The sequence below is a fragment of the Adiantum capillus-veneris genome, chromosome 21, assembly GCF_014529385.1.
Source record: "Adiantum capillus-veneris isolate H3 chromosome 21, ASM1452938v2, whole genome shotgun sequence".
In the NCBI taxonomy this organism is placed as follows: Eukaryota; Viridiplantae; Streptophyta; class Polypodiopsida; order Polypodiales; family Pteridaceae; genus Adiantum; species Adiantum capillus-veneris.
This window is the reverse complement of record NC_140951.1, coordinates 109,415,685-109,439,765: the sequence shown is the minus strand read 5'-3', so window position 1 is coordinate 109,439,765 and position 24,081 is coordinate 109,415,685. Positions and strand designations below refer to the sequence as shown.

The following is a 24,081-nucleotide window of genomic DNA, read 5'->3' as shown; positions in this document are numbered from 1 at the left end:
GGGATTAGTATGCTTCCTCCACCTCCACAAATTTCCATGGCCATACATCCAAGACGGAACAATCACAAATTTTTTGGCTTACAGTTTGTCGAGGTTCTATGGCCAAAAGTTAGCGATTGTGCTGCCCTTGACGGTTGACACGTATTGCGACAGCCATGAAACTTTGCATGAGAGGGGATTGTGCCTCCACCACCCTACCAAGTTTCATGGCCTTACATTTCCCTCTCGTTGGTGCAAGGTGGCACAATTGTCACTTTTTGGGCTTTGGGCTCCCTTAGGGTCCAATGGCCAAAAGTTGGTGATTGTGCTACCCTTTACTGTCGAGATGAATTGTTATGGCCATGAAACTTTGTAGGGGGGGGGATTGGTGTGCTTCCCTAGCCTCACAAAGTTTCATGGCCATGTTTTCCAGTCTCATCGGTCCATGGTGCACAATCACCAACCTTTTTTGCTCGCCGAGGGTCCAAGGGCAAAAAGTTGGTGATTGGGCCCCCTTGACCATTGACACGGATTGGGATGGCCATGAAACTTTGCAAGGGTGGAGATTATAGTTCTTTCCACACCCTTACAAAGTTTCATGGCCATAAGTTCTCGTTTCATTCGCCCAGGGTGGCACAATCACCAATTTTTTGGCTTTTGACTTGCCAACGGCCCAACGGCCAAAAGTTGGCAATTGTGCCACTCTTGACTGTTGAGACGGATTTCGATGGCCATGAAACTTTGCAAGGGTAGGGATTAGTGTGCTTTCCATGCCACCAAAAAGTTTCATGGCCATACATTCCTATCTCGTCGGTACATGGCAGCACAATCACCAATTTTTTGGATTTGGGCTCTTGAAGGGTCCAACGGCCAAAAGTTGACGATTGTGTTGTCCTTGACCGTCCAGATGGATTACGATGGCCATGAAACTTTACAAGGTCAAGGATTAGTGTGCTTCCCTTGAACTGCAAAGTTTTATGGCCATCCGTTCCCATCTGTCAATCCAAGGCACACCGAGGGTCCAACTGCCAAAAGTTAGCAATTGTGCCGCCCTTTACTATCAAGATGGATGGTGATGGCCATGAAACTTTACAAGGGTAGATATTATTGTGCTTCTCCCACCACTGCAATATTTCAAGGCCATACGTTCCCGCGGTCCAAGGCAGCACAATCGTCAATGTTTTGACTTTGGGCTCGCCAAGGGCACAATGGCTAAAAGTTGGTGATTGTGCCGCCCTTGACCATCGAGATGGATTGTTATGGTGATGAAAATTTGGAGGGATGGGGATTAGTGTGCTTCCCTATCCCTTACAAAGTCTCATGGACATACGCTCCCATCTTGTCCGTCCAGGATGGCACAATCGCCATTTTTTTACCTTTGGGATCCTCAAGGGCCCAACGGCCAAAAATTGACAATAGTGTCACCCTTGATCATTGAGACGGATTGTGATGGATATGAAACTTTGTAAGGGCGAGGAGTAGTATGCTTCCCCTTCCCCTGCAAAGTTTCATGGCCATCCTTTCCCGTTGAGATGGATTGCGATGGCCTTTGAATCATAAAGATACAATGTACACAAGGTGTGGTATAAGTAAACTGCATAAATTAGAACATGACGACTACAAACATAAAGACACATTGTGTAAAGGTTTGGTACAAATGGATTGCATAAAGTAAAACATGGCAACTATGCTCATAAAGACACATTGTACAAAGATGTGGTACAAGTGAACTGCATAAATTAAAACAATACGACTATAATCATAAAGACACATTTTGCAATGGTTTTGTTGCAAATCAATTACATAAAGTAAACATGGCATATACGCTCATAAGGACACATTGTAGAAAGGTGTGGTACAAGTGAACTGCAAAAACTAGAACAAGATGACTATAATCATAAAGACACATTTTGGAAAGGTTTGGTACAAATGGACTGCATAAAGTAAATGTTGGAATTAGGGTTACAGAGAAATGCACACAGCTTGGAGAAGACAAAGGAAGCTCAAGGCACATAACAGAGAGTGTATTACTTAGTGTGCAATGGAAAGATAGATAGCCCTAGAATGATGGTCATATATACAATGCACGGGGGAAAAAACCTCCTAAAGAGGGAAAAAATGCCCCGGCAGTCCTAGTGTGTTCACACACATCACTACTATATGTATATGGTAACAAATCCCCCTTGGAGTGATGCGATGAACAAGAGCTGGCACATGAGTAAAGGGAATTTCCATGCCCTGAGGACATGATCAGTCCACAAAGGGGAGTAAGACCAAAGCTTTGTGGAAAGCTTCGAGCTTCTCATGAGACAATGCCTTTGTGAAAAGATCTGCAAGGTTGTCCAATGTTGGCACATAAGCCAAGCTGATCTCTCTTGCTAAGAGCCTCTCCTTGACATAGTGGTAATGCACCTCAATGTGCTTTGTGCAAGCATGAAAAACTAGGTTCCTAGCAATTGTTAATGCGCTATGACCGTCAGTGTAGATAGTGTTGGTGGTGTCCTGTCCAACACCCAAATCAGCCATAAGGCGTCCAAGCCATACACGCTCAACCGTAGCTATGAATACTACCCTGTACTTAGCCTCACAACTCAAAGTGGCCACAGTAGGTTGCTTCTTTCTCAACAATGATATACATGAACTGCCAAGCATGAAACAAAAACCACTTGTGGACACTCGCGTGTCAAAACAACCAGCCCAATCTGAGTCTGAAAAAGCATGTAAGTCTGGCGGCAATGATCCCTCCTTGGGATAAAACAAGCCAAGATATAAAGTGTCACTAAGGTAGCCAAAAATCCTCTCGACGGCCTGCCAATGCTTAGACCCTGGGCTATGCATAAATTTGTTGACCTGTGAGACTGCAAACTGAATATCCGGCCTCGTGTTGCATACATAAATGAGGCATCCAACAGGAGTTTGGTAAAAAGTGACATTTGTGCAGGATCACCAGCATCATGAAGACTCAATTTTAAACCTGTTTCCATGGGAGTGGCAATAGGTTTTGAATCGTCAAGTCCAAACTTACATAGCAATGTCTCTATGTAACTTTTCTGACACAAGGCAATACCACCATCACACTGCTTAAGTTGTATGCCCAAGTAATGATGCAACAGCCCCAAATCTTTCATCTTGAAAGTAGCATTCAAATCATCCTTAAATTCAACAATATGTCTCCCATTTGGTCCAGTGATCATCAAATCGTCTATATGAAGAACCACAATGAGAAGTACATCACCCTCACGCTTTACATACAATGTGCTTTTTGTTGGACTGTTACAAAAGCTTCATTTGACCAAATGAGTGTCAGCTTTCTCATACCAAGCACGAGGAGATTGCTTCAACCCATACAAAGCCTTCTTACATCTGCACACTTTGTCCTCTTGTCCTTTCTTGACAAAACTGCGAGGCTGCGTTACATAAACTTCCTTAAATATGTCACCATTCAACAAAGCAGTAAAATGTCAGATTGATGTACATCCCAACCAAAATGAGCTACCAATGCTCATAGAAAACGCACAGTGGACATACGACAAGTGGGAGCAAAAGACTCTTCATAATCTATGCCTTTTTGCTATGCATAACCCTTTGCAACAAGTCTCGCCTTACGGCGATCGATCTCACCATACGGCTTGCGTTTCAACTTGTAAACCCATTTCGTACCAATGGCCTTTTTGCCAGGAGGCAAATCACATAAAGTCCATGTGTCATTTTCTATAAGTGCATCATATTCTGATTGCATGGCAGCCATCCAATTTTTCAAAATCTGTGCTTCATCAAAAGAGAGAGGTTCCTCAACATCATGTAAGCTAGACACAGCCAAAGCATAACAATCTGATGCATAAGATGCATGGCGAGAGCCTGAACGAGTATGACTAGACAAAGGTGCATCCAATTTACTGTCACGCAATGTATGCACCAACCATTTTGGCATACCTCTAGCCTGCTCATTTCCAGCCCTTTCCTCATCAAGTACATCATGTACATCTACATCAGTAATAGGCTGATCTGTAACATTTTTGGAAACCCCCATAGGCTATACATTTGCCTCATTGGAATTTACATTCGAACTTCCATCACTAAAAAGAGGCAACAAAGTGTCATAAATGTCCTGTGAGCTTACATTATTGTCTCTGATACATGACAACAAGGGCTGAACCGAATCTTCCACAAACACTACATCCCGTGAAACCAAAATACGCTTTGTTTGCAGATGATACAACTTGTAACCTTTGCTTTCAGCACTATAACCAACAAAAATACATTTGATAGCCTTATCATCCAATTTTTTGTGCGGTGTTTGTGGCACCAAAGCATATGCCAAACAGCCAAAAACACGCATGTGTTCAATAGAAGGCTTTCCATCCTGCCATGCTTCATATGGAGTAATAGACTGCAAAGATTTCGTAGGACACCTGTTAAGTACATAAGTGGCACACATGATGGCCTCAAGCCAAAAAGAATGCGGCAAAGCTTGACTTTTGACCATACATCGTGTCATTTTCGTAAGTGGCCTGTTTTTCCTCTTAGCAACACCATTTTGCTGAGGTGTATAGGCACTATACATTGGTGTTTAATCCCACGACTAGCCAGAAATGCATTGAATTCATGAGACATATACTCCCCCCTCGATCGGAATGGAGGGTGCCCATAGTACATTTTGATACATTTTCAGCCTAGCTAGAAATTGTTTGAAGCACATAAAAACTTCGACCTTCGTTTTAAGCGGAAATACCCATGCATGCCTAGAGTAATCATCAATGAAAGTCACGAACTATAGGTAATTGTCCAAGAACGGGGTTTGCATGGGTCCACAAACATCACTATACACAAGCTACAACATGCATGTGGCCCTAACTGAGCCATCCTTTGGAAACTTCAAATGCTGCATCTTACCCGAAATACAGCCTTCACAAACATGTTTGACAAGTGCTTCAAGAGGCGGCAAAGAAGCAACCATATCACATATCTGCAAACGCAACAAACTGGTAAAATTTAGATGCCCAAAACGTGCATGCCACAGTTTTGCATCTAAAACAGTCCTTGAATCTGCAACTGCATTTGCAAAATTTTATCCACACTTGTCATACAAAGTGAGCTTATACATCCCACGGCACAAAAGGCCAGATGCAACAATTTCATCATCAAAAATGAGATCATGAACTGTAAACGCTGCAATGACTACCTATTCGTTTGTCTCGTCACTCGCTCCAAGTGGGCGGCGAGTGATGAGGTTTACTGTCAAGCCTCGTGGTGGAAAAAATTTGTCGATGCCCCAGTGGCAAGAAAGGACGATCGGGATTTGTCGATGGCACATCGGACAATCTGAACGCATGCAATGTTGTGGATGAGGCAGTAGAGGTGGAAGCAGTGGTCACAACTCAAAGTGTGGAAGCCTTCATTTTCAAACAAGTAAAGACAAATCTAGCACTTCGTGTGGTCTCCCATTGTGGCCTGTATGCCCATCACAAGCTCTCACCTGCCCAAACCCACGTCAGGCATGTAAGGGTAGAGTGGTATCGAGGGTTGAACTTTGTGTGTGCTGGGGGCGTGGCTAAGGGAAGTGTGCCAACGTGTGAAGTGCTCTACTTGGAAGTAAGCAATGTGACACTCAATGGTGGAATCCCCCAAGGCCGCTCAAGTGTCTCTAAGCGCTTGTTCTAGCTCTCCAACCATCTGCTGCACTGTGGTCAGCTCTCATGTGAGCTCCTCTACACGACTGCGGAGCTCCAAAGAGGTGTCAACCTACATCAAATACAACACAAAAGTAAAGAATTAACTTTCCAAAACCATAGGTGAGTGAAATTACCTGTGAAGCTGTGCTAGTAGTAGTGGGCACTAACGACATCGAAGTTGTGCTAGCAGTAGTGGGCACTAACGACATCGAAGGTCTGGTCGATGGAGGTGACTCCACCGTCAATGGTGTAGAGAAAGTGGCCTAATTGCGGAAAACCAAAAAGTAAACAATGATATGCATAATGAATGGCATTCATAAATAAAGCGAAGCAAACTGTGGGAAGGTTATATATACCGTGGCAGAAGTAGTGGCTACAATATGGTCATATCCGTGTGGGCTAGCAAGCGGTGTAGTATGTAACGACACCTAGAAAAGTAAATCATTAAAAAAAGAATTACCTACCGCTCTATCAACTAAATAATCATCAGTAAAGATGCTTGAATGTACCTCAGAAGGGCCTCCTGGCTGTGCAAACCGCTCGACGAGGTGGCTGAGCGTCGCCCATGGAACAAACCTCCCATCCAAGCTGTGTGTCAAGCTCCTGGACTAAGCTCCAAGGAACCATCACCTCTACTCGACGTCGGCAAGCTTGATGGCCTGTGAGCTCGCTCATCCTCGGGAGCATATGCTGTTGGCCTAGCCTACCAAAATCGTGACCCCCTCTTGGACCTCTGTCAGAGTAGTCCACGTCGAGTCCAAGGACAACTCTATGCAAAGCTGGAAGGCAAAGTAGTAGGCACCTCCAAGTGGTGAGGCAAGGCACCGTAGTACATCACATACCATAGAAGGGCATGCTCTCTCATGCTAGTGTGCAGATAGTCCTCTTATGTGAAAGGGTGCTCGTGCCACTAAGTCTCCTGGCTGGGGACGAAACTACTGCAAAGTGAGTGAGTGTATCGAAGAAAGGGCCTCCACCTTATGCCGCGACAAGTCTGCACGCCCAACACGGTGCATGAATGCCCACTCTTGGAAGGCACAGGGGTCGTGCATCGTGTCAAACATGGACACGATAGCCGCCAAGGCGTCATCGGCTGACATGGACTCTAGGTAGTCTAAAAGATTGCAAAAGCGCTCTGCCCCATGAAACAACTTCACCGCCAAAGTGTGTATGTCCGCTAGAGAGGGTGTAGGAACAGGAGGTGTCAGTGCCTGCTCTGGTGATTGTGGGGACTGCTGTGGGGGAGCCGACTGCGGAGGGGATGCTGGCTTGAAAGACGGACTGGAACTGGAAATGAAATGACACTAGAAAAGATCAATGGAATCGGAATTGTATTACTCAAAAGCCGAACAGAGTACAACTGGAAGTAGCACTGAAAGAGCTTTCAGCTTAATGAGATTACAAGTTACATCAGCCAATGGCTCAAGATACTAGTATGAGGCTTGAGGTTGGATCAGACTATAGGATTTCGGATACAGAATATCGGGATATCAGGAGATCCCTCAAAATGAAATAGTGGGTCCTATTTATAGTCTTTAGAATGGTGTCTGATTGACTATGTACTGTGTCAGTTATCATGGAAACTCTTTGGATAACTACTTCTAGAAGCCTCTGGTACCCGGCAACCGCCTGCTAAGGGGTGTTACCGCCTTCTACAGAGTGGCCTTGATCTTAGTCGTCTAATCACCCGATGAACTAGGGGTGAACTAAGGGTGGTTGAACTAGGAGTAAACTAGGGGAGGGTAAATTAGGGTGTGATCGTTTGTCATGTTTGTCGTGCCAACATGGCAACGGTGTGTGCTAACGTGACGATATGACTTTCGTGTGGCAATCCAAAGGTCTCGGGTTTGACCCACACCTCGCAAGGCCCGGTGATAAACTGAGGCTGGGTAAACTAGGGGCGTCGTGTTTGCCCCTAGTTCATTGTGGCAATTGAACGGTAGAGACCAAAGCCGCACGTCTCTCCTCAACCGGGGCCCTAATTCACTCCTAGTTCACCGTGGTGATCGAACGATGGAAATCAAAGCCAGGCGTCCCCCTTCAACCATAGTAAAATCTCCCGTGACCTGACCCCCTGTGATATAGTGTGACCCGTCCCCCCGCCCCTGTGATATAGTGTGATCTCCCTCAATCACCCACTCATGAGAGAAAGTTCCACTGAATCTCTACACACACACACATACTATTCTCTCTCAGTGTGTGTGAACTTACGTGCCCCTTGAGTTGATTGATTGATGGGGTTTATCCAGTGACAATGCCTAGGCTGATCATGGTAAACATCGCCAATCCGGCAAACAGGACAACCATATATATTTCATGAATTGCCTACGCGTTCATCAAGCCCCCTTGGTCGACCTGCGGATCCACAAAATGTGGGTTCTCAACCTACTTTGTCTGCTCTTCTTCTGCTTCGACATTAGTGCTCAAGGTAACCTGCATTCTCAAATTATATCCATCAATACCTCCATGTTACAAACCCTCTTCTAATCATGTTAAACACAAGAAGATTTATAAATTTTCTCGTGTAGCAAAACAGAGTCTTTTTCAGTGCTTTTCATACAATGCATAACATCATGAGCTTCTGCCCGAGAGGCACCCCATACCTAGCTAGGTACGATTGGGGACATGGTCCCCTGTCCCCATTCGTACCTAGATAGGTATGCAGTGCCTCCCTCACAAAAGCTCATGATGTTGAGGTAAGTCACAATGTGGGAATTATTGTGAGAATTTGTCCAAAACTTATAAGAAAGGCTTGAGAAAAGTTGCCTTCTAGTCATATGCTCAAGACTTGAAGATATACAAGAAAGTATGTGTGGACGATGTATGATTTTCTGAACAGATTATCCACTTTCTTCCCTGGCAGGTGAAACATTTGCAAATTTGCAGTCCAAAAATTGCTCTATTTGCAATCAAACAAAGAATTCAGAAAGAAAGAGCTCGAGGGTTGAGGGAAATGGCAACATTTTTAGAGAATACATAGGAGCAATCTTCAATGGAGTCTCCTTCTCTGATGTGCCCATCAACCCAAATGTGGATTTCCACTTTATACTGGCTTTTGCCATCGATTACAAGCCCGATGGATCCAAACCCACCAACGGCCACTTTAATATTTTCTGGGACCCGAACCTTACCCCCTCCAGAGTGCAAGCAATCAAGGCCCAGCACTCTAATGTCAAGGTGATGCTGAGCCTAGGTGGGGATACTGCCTTTAGTAACCATGCTCAATTCAACCCCACCTCTGTGTCCTCATGGGTTTCTAATGCTGTTTCCACCCTGACAAAACTAATTAAAGAATACCATGTGGATGGCATCGACATTGATTACGAGCACTTTGATAACTCTAACCACCATGAGTTCGCCTCTTGCATAGGCCAATTGATTACAAAACTCAAGAGCCATGGGGTCATTTCTGTAGCTTCAATAGCTCCTTGGGGTGATATAGATGACTTTTATAGTGCATTGTGGGCAGATTACAGCGACGTAATAGACTATGTCAACTACCAATTCTTTACAACCGATCCTGACATAAGCTCTAGTGATTATGTGGATCTTTACAACCAAGTCCAGTCAATATATAAAGGAGGCACCATCATGGCTAGCTTTTCCACAGAAACTAATGTGGGTGTCAAACCGTCGACCGCTCTTGCTGCTGCCAAGAAGCTCAAGTCTAGCAACAAGCTTCCTGGAATGTACATATTTAGTGCTGATGATTCATTCACCTCTTCAAAAGGATTCCATTTTGAGCAGCAAGCACAAGCTCTGGTAGTTAAATAAGAAATTCCATGTACATGAAATTCCATCCTTCCTCTATATTTTTTTTAAGCTTCTCACTTTGGATGTGAGAACAATAAAATGTGCTTCCATTGTCCAATTCTAAACCCAATTTTCTATGTATGTTAAATTCCCTCGTTTGGGGCCGCATAAAAAAGCTTCTTGACACTGATCTGTTCGATGAAAAAAGATCATTGTTTCACATATATGCACGGCTAATGTAAAAGACACTTGAATGCTTTCCCTCCTGACAAGGAAAGGTGTATAGAAGAGTCGTAATTTCTCAAGCAGATTCCATCATTCCAGCCTTATGACAGCAAGCAAAGTCATGGGCATGTGTAGCCTCTCAAAAATGCACACCCCTATGTGACATGACATAGTCCACACACACACACACACACACACACACACACACACACACACAGAGAGAAATGAAATGAAATGTTATATTAACATCTTCAAAAGGCCAAAATGATCTATGAGACCAATCTGTTACAAAATGGTGAATCTAATACCATGTCTGGGTACAAAAGAACTAGAACAAAGATACTACTACTAGAATCCATCCTCATTTGCACTCTGGATGTCGAGAGAGTATGGCTCGAATCCTCTCCTCTGCCGTAGTCTCCGTCGATGTTGTGTAGCTCCTCTCCGCAACCATGGCCGTCTGGATCTTCGTAGCTCTAGTGCTCGGTCGATGAGAGTGCCGGTAGTGGTCGAATGAGTGTGGGCCAAGCTCTGCAGTGATGGCACCTCCTCTGACTGTCCCATATCTAGTGAAAAGAAATCTATAATTTGTCTCTGGGATTGTCTCTTTCTATCTCTCCCGAGTAAAGTGTCTCTATATCTGTGTAACTCAAGTAGATATAGCCCAAGACATCTCCGATCCTCATAACTCACGACCCTAGAGAAAGACCGAAACCCTCTCTAAATAAGCAATGGAAACGGCCTCATATCTCATAGTACATTGTGCAATGATATATGTAATGTATCTCTGTCTCTACCTCTAGCTGGCATAAGCGGCATATCCTGCTACCTACTGGTATTCCTCTGAATCTACCAATCTCAATCTCCAGTTGATGTGAGGATGTGCGTATCTAACCAATGGCACACCGCAAACCATGAGACATATGTGTGCATGTCGCTGGGTCAAATCACAAACCCATCCTATGAGGCGGAGAAGATGCTTTCTATAGAAAGCCATCTTCGTATGGCGGCTCTATCCATGTCCTCCTGGTATCCAGCTGGATTAGGTCTTGACGAATGAGTCTAGTAATCTCCACCCGTGTAAGAAATATCGAGGGTGCTTGAAGAGAGTACTGGAAAGGGGGCAGCCTATCCATGGTGAAGCCATGCGTCTAAAACCATGATGTCATCTGTGCACGCCAGCATGAAGTGTCCCCCTGAAGAGCTAACTGTCTGGAAGACTCAAGGGCAAGTCTAGAATATCTGTCTCTAGTAGTATCCCACAAGCTGTGCACAAAGGAGACTGATCTGGTAAGCGCCTCAATCTCCATATGAGGGGCAGCTAGCTCTGCTCGAATGATAGCGTGGGGTATGGAGGCCTTGGCTCTGATCAGTCGAGAGATCATAGATACCAAGGGCCTCTCCATACGTCTCCAACCATCCTGGCCTACAGAAGGTCCCCATATCTACACCCCATACAACATAGCTGAGGTTACTAAAGTGTCAAAGAGCCGTAACTTTGTCCAAGGTTCTTGGAACGGAACCTGCGAACACATTCTCTCCAAACCTCCCAAGGCCACAAAAGCTCTGGTCAGTCTAGTCTCTGCTACTCTCCCCAAAGAAAACCTCAGCCTAGTGAAGACAACCCCAAGGTAAGTGTATCCATCTGTATACTCTACAATCTCCTGACCATATGTGAAAGTCAATGATGATCTCCTGATCCATTGTGGTGTGGTGTTAAATACCATAACCTTGGTTTTACCAAGGTTTACAGACAATCCACTATCCTCTGGCAAACTGTGTAATGCATCCAACTGTCACTGCATACCCTCTGGTGAGTCAGAGATCAACACAATATCATCAACATATAACAACAATGGGATCTATGTCTTTGCCAGTTGGGCACCTCTATCACCTCTCTGTCAATGTAATCAGACACCTCATCAACATACATACCAAATAGAGTAGGAGACAATGGGAAACCCTGTTTCACCCCAATGGTGGAGTGAACTAAATCAGGTATCTCCTCCGGAGTGCGTACATGTCCCATCACTGATCTATATAGAGCTATAATCCCCCAAATTAACACTATGGACACCCCCATCTCCTTCAGTCTGCGCATCAATTGAGCTCTCAGTACCATGTCAAATGCTTTGCGGAAATCCACAAAGCTACAATAAATCCGTCTCCCATGTGACCTGCATTCCTCAATGATAGCTCCGAGTGTCAGAATATGATCAGGAGTGGAGAAACCCCTTCTAAAACCGGCCTGGCCCTTTGCTCGTACACTTTCACCCTCTCTGCTGCTCAAGAATGGATGCATACAACTATGTCAATGTGTGCCCAACCATAATAGTGCGGTAATTGCCAGGCTCTCTAGGATCACCTGCTTTGAAGATAGGCACAATAGTAGACAACCTTCAAGTCTCAGGTAACCCCTCACACATGGCACGATTGAACAATACTGCAAGAACCTCTACCAGCATATTGAAGGGAATCGGGGAGCACCACAGACGGAGAGTGAGAGAGAGAGAAGGAGACACACACACGATGTGGGTGGGGAGACTCAAAGAGTGGCAGCTCCCCCTATACAGTATACTCACTATAAGTATAGGGTAACAGTGGGCGGGCGCCCATGACCTGGGCGACCGGTCAAGGCACATAGGCCTTAACCCCAACAACCTCCCACTTAAAGGCCAATGTGCCTTTAAGCAAGATCTACTAGTGTACAACTAATAGAAGGTGAGAGATTCTCTCAACCTATGTCCATTGACTCTCGATGAGCTAGTGCATCCGGCTCTACTGATAGACAAACATCCTGCTGCGGAAGCCACACAGAGCTAGCTCCAAGCTCTGCAAATAGTCCACAAGAGCTCATGCACTCCTGCAAGTATCGGTCCAATACCTGCAAACCTCCCCTATGCTCTATGCCAAGATCAGTCATCGAACAACTAATCAACCCTGCTGCAAATGCTCCCACTGCAGTTGCTATGTCGGACCTCGAGATCAGCATCTCGTACATGAGGACACCGAATGTTGATGCAACCCTGGCAACCTCTGCCACCTCCAACTCAGAACTCAACTCATGGCAATCCTGTCCCCTATCATAGAGACCATGGCACTCTGACTCCGAGCTCTGGAGTGACTCCTCGTGCCCACCACATATCACATGTGTACCAAGAGTATCCATCTGTCCCGAATTTGCATCAAGCTCTGGCATAAGCATATCAAGAAATGACTCCACAATAGCCGACATCTTAGCATCCATGTGAGTCATCTCTGTCATCACATCTGATGACTCATCCTGCTGTGACTCACTAGAGCTATCCCGCTCTACCTGTGCATCCTTAGACGCAACCTGCACAACAAGGTCACTGCTCTGCACTCCATGCAAAGCATCCTGCAACCCACAAGCAAAAGAGACTCGCCTGCTCTCTCGCTCTCTACCTGGTTGCATGATCACAGAGACAACACCGTCTCTCCCGTGATCCACATGCAATGGGTAACGTGTACCACTCCTGGCACCTCTCGCAATCACTAGCGAACCCAAATGCATCACAAAATCTCGCTCTCGTAGCGAAATCTGACATCCACAATCTCTAAGCTGATCAATCGAGATCAAACTCACTGTCAAATCTGGTACATAGCGCACATGTCGTAACAAGTAAGATGCACCACTCGGTAATGATAGTCTCACATCGCCTGCACCTGCTATCGCATGCACCGATCCATCGGTCAAACGTACACTGCCAAGCATCCCGCTAGAATAGCTACAAAACCATGCACGATGCGGCGTGACATGAAACATAGCATCTGCGTCTAGCAACCACTACGAAGGGAGTGCACTATCCACATGTATAGCATCTCGTGCATAGCTCGAGGTAAAAGTGACATCCCCGTCACTAGTATACTCCGACACTACATGTGCTTCAACTGTCAAAGCAACTGAGTCCATGGCATCACTACATACATCTCTGAGACTGCCATGTCTCCTACGATGTCGCATACGACGAAAACAACGCCGTCTAACGTGTCCAGAATGACCACAATACCAACATATCACCTGTCGGCGTACTCGTGAATGTACATGTCTCACATGAGTCCTTGATGACTCAGATCTATCATACATATCATGTAATCTGTGCCAAAGTGCTCTCGAAGTAGTCTCATACATAACAAGAGCATATACAGATTCCACAAGGTGCAAAGAGAGCGTAGATAGTGCCATCTCCTCTAGCTCCTGCCACTGATCGTCAGACATGTTTGAAGGTCTACCTACATCACCACTCAATGGTCGATGCAACCCTCGCTGTGTCAATGCGTCAAGCATACACTCTCTCCATGCCGCAAAGTCTGACCCATCAAACACGCGCATCTGTGAGAGGTCACAATCTGATCGATCACCTGTCTCTGCCATGAGCACAATGTAGCAAACTAGAAAGCAAAACCACCTCACCAACAACACCTGGAAACTGTCTACAAATATGGCCAGAAACACAATGTAAAACCTGTGAGACACACTCCAAAATAGAGCTCCCGCAATGTCAATACAAGCCTCACCTGCTCTAGTATCACACTGCAATCTGTGAGCTAATCACCAAGCCCACACTGTGCGGTATCGATGCATACACACGCACAAATCTCCCACCTGCAGAGAACACCGTACGCAAATGCTGAGTGTAACCCGCAATCTCTACCTAGATCGCATAAATGATGCGCATAAAACTCCTGGGAAAATTTCGCCAGAGTTTCGTCAGTAAAACGGCCACAAAAACTGACTGTACGCTCAAAACAATGAGCAACCAATGCGCATCAAACTACACTCAACATACATGCATAAGCTCTGCAAAACTATGGCAAACAATGCTCGAGATCACAAGACTCTCCCACCCGAGAGCAAACCACTGTCTCAAGCAAAGAAAGATACACAACTCCTCACTCTTGCGAGAGTGGATACAAAAACACAAAACTGTGTCCAAACTGACAAAACCTGTCAAAGTGAGAGTAAACACTCGATCACAAACTATGGCGAGAATCTGGGAAAAATCCGACAGAATTTCCCATGAAAACTGAGCAAAAAACTGAAGTACAATCTCTACCATAAACCATAACACTACTCAATGCCAATGAGTAGAAATGCCAAAATGGCTCCACATTTTCACATACAATGGCAATCCGCACTCAACGTACATCAACGGAGTGACCGCGCATAAGCAAGCGCCAAAAGATTTGCAATCCGGAAACTTATTCAATGCGAAAACAATGCTCTCAAGAGAGCTCACCAGCACTTGAAAGTGCTCGTCAAAATGCATGTATAATGGGCATCAACCATGCGCCATAACCATATGCAAACCATCCGCAAAGACCATGAATCCAAGCACAAAATCACTGCCAAAGTATACTGTGAAAACCAGTGAAAGAAGCTCCACCTGTGTGCTCCAAAAAACTGCGTCTCTCAAGAGACCGCTTCGGTGGTGTGTAAACGCCGCCGTACTTCGTTGCCCAAGTCTACCAAAAAACCCTCAAACCACAAGCTTAACACAAGCTGCAATTGCATCTTCAGCTCAGAATTTATGCACTCAACTTCAAGCATCTCCCGTGCTTCCAAAAGTGCATCAAACTTGCACACAATGCGACAACAGAAAATCTGGAATTTCTGTATACAGTCAGTCTGAGCTGAATATCAACAAATCGATGAGGAATTTTCAAAAAGTTTCTTCTGCAAAGTTGTAGACCACGTCGAAACCGATGGGCTTGACTGACAGAATTCTTAGATCTGCATTCTACAAGGAGAAAAACGAATCTGAAAATTGTGCTGCTGCGCACACAATTTTAGGGCAGCACCTTACACACAATCTTCCACACTCTTTTCTGAGCTTCCACAAGAGCATACATCACTCTCAATTGAGCTCACAAGCTCCCTTTGCATTCTCACAAAGCTTCCAAGCTTTCTTAATCTCTCTACCGTCGAGAGCGAGCGAGCTATCGCCTCGAAGCTCTCAAAGCCGTCGTGCTCTCCGCTGTCACCATAGCTCTGATACCAATTGAAGGGGATCGGGGAGCACCACAGACAGAGAGTGAGAGAGAGAGAAGGAGACACACACACGATGTGGGTGGGGAGACTCAAAGAGTGGCAGCTCCCTCTATACAGTATACTCACTATAAGTATAGGGTAACAGTGGGCGGGCGCCCATGACCTGGGCGACCGGTCAAGGCACATAGGCCTTAACCCCAACACATATCTCTAGCATGTGTAAAGTGCTCTGCTACTAGACCATCATAATCATATGCTCTGCTGGTCCTCATCCTATCAATGGCTCTCTTTACCATCTCAATGGTAAAGAAGGTGTTGGTAGGTGGACATGGCTCTGTAGGATCTAGAAGGAAGTCCTGTCCACGAACTGTATATAACGATGAGGCATACTAACCTCACACCCCGCCGTTTCCAATGGCGGATCTGATGGTGAACCCGGTGGCCACTAGATCTATTGCGGAAGCAAACAAAATGGTTCAGGGTTCGACTAGCGGACGATCTCTCATCACAAAGTGAGTTGAGTTCGAACCTACTAGCAGGGAGATCTAGCTCCACCTCGCAGGGGAAGCATACTTGAACTATCTAACGATCCTAAGACCCACCTTCCAAGAAGAGAGAAACCCCGAGCACCTTTTTCCCCATGTTTCAGAGGCACGTACACTCGAGATTTCACCGCTCTAGGGACAATGAGTATTACTAATATCGAAGTAAGCACAATGGAAACAGAGAGTTCCCGACCAATCGGAACTACCCATCTCATAAGCATTGGCAATCTGAGCCAAGCCCCCACTTTCCACCCCCACACTCACACTTCCTTGTGTGACCTAATTACTACCACAATGGTTGTTCAACATAAACATTTCTTGATTAATTCCGAATCACATTGTTCGTTAACACAGCCCTTCAACCAGTATTGCAAACAACACCAAGATAGTATTCTAGTAAAAATTCTACTCAAACTTATTCATTAAAATTCCAATGTTCTGGAGGTACAACATCCCCCTTCCAGCGAGAGTTTACTCCTCCCGTTGTCGCCTAGCTGCCCATACAACTACGTATGTCCACCGCATAAAAAGCACGACATGGACATTCCCACCGCTTAACCAGCAGTCGTGGGTATCCACCGCTTAACCAACAGTCATAGATTCAAGAGTCCTTAACCAGGAACTCTGCCCTCTGTGATCAGGAGGGGGTTCATGACTAATTCAACATTGGAAATAGAATGAACATACCGAGCTAAATTTTCCCTAGCATACATTCTTTCCTATTGCAAACAGTATATCCGTCAATCATTTCTTTCCTACTTTAGACTTTAATATACAAATGAATTCAATTGCCGAAGTTTCCGTCGGATTTCTCCAACATGTTTGGGAATATGTTCATTCCTAGCTAAACGTATGCAATGCTAAATTAAACAACTTGAATAAAACTGTGATCTACCTCTTCCATTTCTTCGTCATTGGCTCGTGAGATGGCCGGTGCTTGTTCGACCATGGGAGCTTTTCCTTTTCCATTTGTATTGCTCGTTCCGTGATTAGGGGCTGAGAATCCTCTGATTTTTATGATCCAATGAATCCTCAAGATGAGAATTTCGACAGTACCTCCCTCCTTGCTTCTTCTTCAAAAACTGTGTGTGTACCGACAGCACCTCCCCAAGGTGTGTGTAGGTGTGTGTGTGTGTGTGTACTGGGTGTGTGTGTGAGCATATGTGTGTGTGTGTGTGTGTGTGTGAGCACACCTTTAAATAGGCCTCCTCAAGCTGAAAATCGATCTGGGTTGCTATTTGCATCTGGGAGCCTCTCTAGTTAAGCATGGCAAGTTCAGTTGCCTACCCACCAAGTGTCCAGTTTGCTTGGTTAACTGACTCTCACACCTAGTAGCAAGCTTAGAAACTCTCCCAAGACTCCCACAAGGCAAGAGGGCGCCCCTTAGCTTCTAAAGCTGGTCTGGAGTGGCCTGGAACCTGTTCCCACACAGCCTCGGACCCCCGGTGCCTCCCCGGACAATTTTATGAAAAATTGGTTTTAGGCTAAAACGGGTCATACGAGTTGGATTTTGATGCCGTAAATTGAACTCTAACTAATGCATACTGGCCCGAGTACCTGCTATATTTAGCAACCCCTCGGGGTTCGAAAATTCATTTTTTTCAAATTCGGGATACGGATGCAGATTTTCGAGACGGTCAAAACTAAACGGGTCGGGTGACCAAAAACTTACTATATTTGGAAAATTTTCACAAAAATTATTTTAATTCACATTTCGAAGCTTTATAACATTCTAAACATCATGGCACTGATAGAATTCGAAAAACTGCTAACAATAGTAACTTTTTTCTATTATGATCATTTCATGGTGGTTGGGGTCAGAGACCTTACACTAGCCCCACACATCAAGAGAAGTAATCAATGGGGGAGGAAAGTGCTCATGAAAGAATCGTCATGCCTCTTCTGAGTCTCTACTCAAGAACAACTGGTAGAAGTCTCGCTCCATCCGGGTCAAGTAAGCTCGTTTCTTCTGTCACACAAAGCACCAAGAAGCAATCCGAGATTGTCTGTAAGTGATGACTCCTAAAAGAAGATCCCTTTGAAGCTGGGCTCTCATCTCTTAGCACTCCTCATCATACCAACTATTCCGGTGCATGCTCCCAAAATATCGCCTCTGACCCGGCTGAGTGTGTGGGTATGCCTCTGATACTGCACCATGCAATGTCTCAGTTAGTAAAGTGGTGCACTCCTCCACTGAAAGACCATGACCAATTGTGCATAGACGGCCATAGATCTCCTTTGTATAAACCGAGTCAATCTCTGATGTAAAAGTATAACGGGTATGTGACCTACCTCCTAATGTCTGTGCTATACTATACTGAAATGAAACAGACAATGTCAAAAGTGCATGGTCCACTGCTACGCCCACTAGTCTGGCTCCCACTATGAAATCATGGATACAAGGGATAAAACTCGGTTGTGCCATAACATAGTTCATTGTACTGGCCCCGTGTCTGTGTGGAAAGCATGCGAAACCGGTTGCTCCAAGAAATCGTTGTAGGCCATTAAGTATGACTAACCCATGTGTAATCATCATCTTTGTGAGGTATCTTTCATACTCTGTCTGTTCTGCCATGTGAGCATCTGACAAGCCCCAACTCACCCACATCCAACTCTCTAAGCATCTCATCTGAAGAAGAGAGAGAGAGAGAGAGAGAGGAGGAGGAGAAGAAGAAGAAGATTGTTTTAACATCGTAGGAAACCATCCCGAGAGAGAGAGAGAGAGAGAGAGAGAGAGAGATTGTTTTAATGTCGTTGGAAACTATCCTAAGAGACCTTAAAGATCTATCTGATGAGGAGAGTTGAACTCAAGACATGTTATTCAAGAGGGAAATGGCATAACCAATCTACCACACTTGAAAGAGAGAGAGAGAGAGAGAGAGAGAGAGAGAGAGAGAAGCTTTCCTCGAAGCCATTGGCCCATTTGATCTGCAAATTGAATGCCAAAAGCTAAATCATTTTCTCACAATCAAAATTCAAGCATTGGAAGCTTCTTGATGCAATTGAGTGCTCAAAGATATGGTAACCGCTATCTCACAATTGCTGCTATTCTTGAAACTCATTGCTATGAAGATAGGATTTGGCAATTGAGCACTGCCTTTTGAATTGTATTTTGAAGCACCTCAAAAGCTTGCTAACAAATACGCAGCCCTCATCACCAAAGGGGGAGTCGTGAATATTTAAAAGATGCTTCAGTATGTGACGGTACAGTTGAGTAAAACTAAGGCTTGAGGCATATGCTACCATCTTTTGCGAGGGTTAATGTATCAAGGCAAATCTGACATCCCCAACAAGCACCTGGCACTAACAATTGGGAGGAGTATCTGTAATGTTTGCAAGGTCCAAATTTCTGTTCGACCTGCTTGAGATCTTGGAACTTCCAGGAGTGACAACTACACATCCTACTTTAAATTGTTCTTCTATGCGTATGAAGCTACATACCTATCTGCCTCAACAGTAACAGGGAAACATTTCAGGCTTGGACTTCTTTCTGTCAACCCAAAAGCTCTGGGATGTTGGGGAGTACTCATTGCGCTACCAACAGGCCCCACTATTGCAGGAAACGATAGCTTCTTTCTTACTGATGATCCCAAAATATGTTCCCTCTCCGGTGTAACACTCCTCTGCTTGGGGGTGCTAAGGGATCTCGACCTCACCTTGGCTTTTGCAGAGTGTGTACTGGCCATGTAGTTTGGCATACAAGGCGAGCTTATAATACTATCGTCATCCGCAAGGGAAGATTCTTCTCTGCCACTCCTTAAACTCCCAAACTTACGGCCAAGAGAGCAAGCACTTGACACACTTCCACCTGTAAAAAGTAAGCTTCCTTGTTCTGCATTACTGCCCAGCACAAAAGATTGCCTCTGCGGTGTCATTGTCATAGGCAAGCACTCTTGTACCACTCGTTCATGGGCGTTTACACCGACTCCTTTGGCTACAACAGGAGCTTCCGTCACACTCTTCCTTGATAAGCCGGAGTCCACTGCTGGTGGATTCTTTTTTGTTGGATCGACAGTGAGATCTGAGGTATTATTGTCAAAATGTGGAGGTTCCCAAGACCGTGCAGCCATCCAACGCTCAAGCCAAGTCCATCCCCAGTGATGCTTATCGGACTCATTATCAGTACATAGAGCAGAAAGCTGCTGAGGCGAACATCTCCACGACTACAAACACCCAAGAAACAGCAAGTCCACAAACAGACTTAAGTAACTGCATAAAAATAATAATACATGCAGTGAACCACACATAGCAGGAAGACCTCACCTGATGGGAGATTGCATATGCCAAAGCCCTTTCCCGTTTCAAGGCAGCCTCCTTCTTGTGGAGTGTCTTCAGCACTTTTTCTTCCACAGATTGCACACTAGCATCCCAGCTTCCCAATTCTGAGTCATTTAACTGCATATACGGTTACATACAAAATTAGACCTCTTATGGCAGCACTTTGCCATCACAAGACTTTATAAGCACATCATACCTCTCCTTTCAGTTCAGACAAGTCCTGCTGATTTTTATGCAGAAACTGCCACTGCAATTCTTGTCCTTCTTTGGGCATTTTCTTAGGCATTGTCTGAAGACGAGCTTGAATCCTCACAAGAGCTTGCATACATCGAAAAGTTCGTGTTGCTTGCTTTCGTACAGCATGCCCCCGAACCAATGCCTGTAATCTAATGAGGCCTCTGAGAGCACGAAGTGCCCGTCGAGCCTGACAGCACCAAAATCAAGCAAAATTTAAAGATGTCAGTATGCTTAAAAACCAAACCAATGCCAAATATGCTGTCAGATCATTTTACTAAGGTTTGGGTAAAGCCAAATTTAAACTGGATTTCAAATGATGGCAGCCACATGTATAACAGCTTAAAATGTAGACGTTGCCATTTTGAAATACAAACCACTTCCTATTACAGAAAGTAAAAACAAGAGGCTTTGCAAAAGTACACGAACAAGATACATACTAGATACCCTCTGAAAGCTGTCTGGATTTTGATGGCTGCCCAATCTTCTTTCTTGAGACTAACTGATGGTGAACAATGAGCTCCTTCAATGAGGTGCCTGTTAAAGCTAAGAAAAGAGGGGGACTGAGCTCCTCCAGTAAGGCGTACAACTTCAGCAGCAGCATATGCAGCTGCCACAGCGGCCTCAGCTGCTGCTGCACTTGCTACAGCCACAGCGAGTGCATGCTTATCCTGCTCATCCTCGACCTTTGTGGATATCCTCCTTTCCACATAGCTTGGATTCACTGCCTCTGGATGTTCTATGTGTTTCGACTTTCCAAAGCTCCATCTTCCCTTCTCTTTGTAATTCTTTATCTACATATTGGGAATTTATTGAGAAAAACGAGTCACAACACTACACAAAAAGAAACTCCGGTAACTTGAAATGATTACCTTGCTATTAGTGACTATCTGATCTGTCGCTCTTTCACCGTGATACTGATTAACAAGGGCCTTAACCTTAGCAGAGTCCTTTGACTTTGGCTTGAAAATATTCTTCACAACAGCAAACCAAGATCCTTTCTTCCCCATCGTAGGTGTAGCCCAACAACTAACAGTTCTCCACCATGTATCTTCTCTTTAATCTCCAGTTCTTTGATCTAGAAACAGATTAATAAACCAACAATCCAAGCAAGGAACGTCAGACAAAAGAAACAGCTCAAAAGATAATTCTGACTTATTTTCTACTGATGTAATATAGAAACCAAAAGATGGCCAAGGAAAGAGAGGTGCAAAGAACACACCAGCTACGTTACGTGACACTGGCCATTAAAACTAAAGCTATTCATGCTCAAGTAGACTGGTGCTGAATACATGGTACTGCCATGCTACATGAGAGACATACTGATGAGCATCCTCGAGGTTGCCAAGTTTTGGTTCAAGGTACTTACTATGTTGTAAGTGGCATCGTTTTGGCTTCATTGTTAGACAAAATTGTAGAAAACACTAGGGTGGGGTCTTAAGAAAATTCAGTGTAAAATAAATATACAAAAGAGAAGAACAGGTTGAAGAGACCATGACACTCAAGTTTTCTAAGAGTGGAACCAGCTATTGAACACAGGGAGGTCATAGAGACTAGGGCAAGTCTATGCACTCAGACTTTCACTCTATCAGAAAGCCTTGTGGTCAAAAACTCAAGGAGGCTAAAGAGACATACATCACACTTGAGACAAAAAAAGAAGAGAATGGCAAAGTCATGCATTCTGAGTTTAACATATTCGGCATATTCCCTAAATGTTGGAACATGAGGTTCATCCAAAAGTTAGCTGAGGCTGATGGAAGCTTTCTATTATGAATACGGACTTCATTTTTCAGTTTGCATAGAATAGAGCTAGAACTTGAGCATACAAAGGAGTTACTTAAGCAGATGTCTTCAGCACATAAGACAGGTCAAGAAAGTCCGGTCATCTTGGGCTCAACCTCTGCTCCATTGCTAAGCTTGGGCAAATAACGACAGTCACTCATATTTCTGGCCTCAGCTCACCTGTTAGTTTGAGCACATAAAGCTATTGCTATTTTCCCTGGTATAAAGCTCGCCAGAGTACTCGCTAGCCGGTTGGCTGGGAAAACCAGGCCTTCATTTTTCTGGCTTGCTCGCCGGCCACGATGATCCGAACATGGGTGTTCACCTTAGCGTGGTCATGCTTTCCCAGCTTTGACAAATATACAATCGACAGAAAATATGTGTGACAGATGATGATGGTGGTGACGAAAATGACCAACAAGAAGTCTACTTTACGCATTTGCATGCAGAAATTCGACCTTCAAGGACTTGAAACGCGGTCTTAAATTTTCCCTGAACACAGAAAAACGAGGAGAAAGAGCCTATACATGAATAGAAATTTATTTCCATGAACCAAGATTGTTAGTGTTCGAAATCCATAGCCACAGCTCTGAAAGCTCTGCCTGGACAAAATGCGTCTGCATGAGCGAAGAAAAGAGCGTGTGGCGCTCCAAGGACAAGCCTTTCAAGCAGCAATGGAGTCTTCAGACAATGTATGAAGGATATTTGTGTGAGACGGGAGATGTGCAAGTACGAGGGACGGCATACCTGCGAGAGAGAGAGAAGTGCGGATATGTGTGTAGCATCTGGTCCCGAGTATCGAGCCTTGGAGCGCCGAATGTCACGGGCTAGGATGATGATGGTCGTGGTGGTGGTGGAGGCCAGCCTCGAGTCTCTCTCCTTCTTCTGAGCTACTTGCTACATTGCAGCAGGTGGAAACAAAGGAAAGCTGGAGGCGCAATGAGGAGGCCTGGTGTTTGAATATGTGTTCACTGTTCACACTTTGCTGCAGAGATGGTACAAGGAATATATTTCCTTACCACCTCCTCCTCCTCCCGCTTGACCTCTAGGTAGACCGTAGAAGTGTAGGGCTTGCCAAATACATTTTTTCTAACTGAAGAAAAATAAGAGCACACTTAAAAGTCTTTCGGTGCTTAGAGCACTAAATTTGTACAATTTTCCTCAAGGCAAGCTCAAAATCTAGCGGGGAGTTTGCACTTTTAGCTAGTCATAAAATATAACTAGGGATCGTTTTTCTGTCCCCACAGAACATTTTTCTAATTTGATAAAAAAAAAGGGCTTTTTTTAAAAGATAAACAGAAATTGCATTAAAAAAAGAAAATGTTACAAGGCCTCAAAAGAGGAGCGATCCGAGGGGGGGGGCGGGGGGCGGGGGGGCTTTTGAAATTCTCACGTTTTTAGGTGAAATTTTAAATTTTGTAGGATTTTTGAACTCTTTTTGCGTCTTGTTTTTCATTTTCTTCCTTTTACCTTGGCTTGAAGCAAGCTAATACAGATTCTCAACCAACTCTAGGCTAAGCTCTAGGAGGGAGAGCGTGTTCACCTAATGAATCATCATGAAACCTTGCATAGACATTGTCTCTTGTCCACATCTCATAAA

At 44.7% G+C, this 24,081-nt stretch overlaps 2 protein-coding genes across 4 annotated transcripts; one reads left to right on the top strand and one right to left on the bottom strand.

Moving 5' to 3' along the window:
* The first annotated feature begins 7,896 nt into the window (after positions 1–7,896).
* On the top strand, positions 7,897–9,564 carry LOC147431525 (chitinase 2-like). The gene is made up of 2 exons (XM_086494590.1): positions 7,897–8,079; positions 8,515–9,564. The coding sequence occupies exons 1-2, from the start codon at positions 7,968–7,970 to the stop codon at positions 9,423–9,425; spliced, it is 1,023 nt and encodes a 340-aa protein (XP_086350716.1). The 5' UTR covers positions 7,897–7,967; the 3' UTR covers positions 9,426–9,564.
* A 9,563-nt stretch (positions 9,565–19,127) lies between these two features.
* LOC147431524 (protein IQ-DOMAIN 3-like) lies at positions 19,128–23,528 on the bottom strand. 3 transcript variants are annotated; one of them, XM_086494089.1, is made up of 6 exons: positions 23,229–23,528; positions 21,572–21,777; positions 21,140–21,493; positions 20,662–20,889; positions 20,451–20,582; positions 19,128–20,350 (listed from the first exon to the last, which is right to left on the bottom strand). In XM_086494089.1, the coding sequence occupies exons 2-6, from the start codon at positions 21,707–21,709 to the stop codon at positions 19,607–19,609; spliced, it is 1,596 nt and encodes a 531-aa protein (XP_086350215.1). In that variant the 5' UTR covers positions 21,710–21,777; positions 23,229–23,528; the 3' UTR covers positions 19,128–19,606. The 3 variants fall into 3 exon arrangements, with proteins under 3 accessions (XP_086350215.1, XP_086350216.1, XP_086350217.1); XM_086494090.1 differs by lacking the exon at positions 23,229–23,528 and adding an exon at positions 23,009–23,216; XM_086494091.1 differs by lacking the exon at positions 23,229–23,528 and adding an exon at positions 22,662–22,986.
* Between the last annotated feature and the right edge of the window lie 553 nt (positions 23,529–24,081).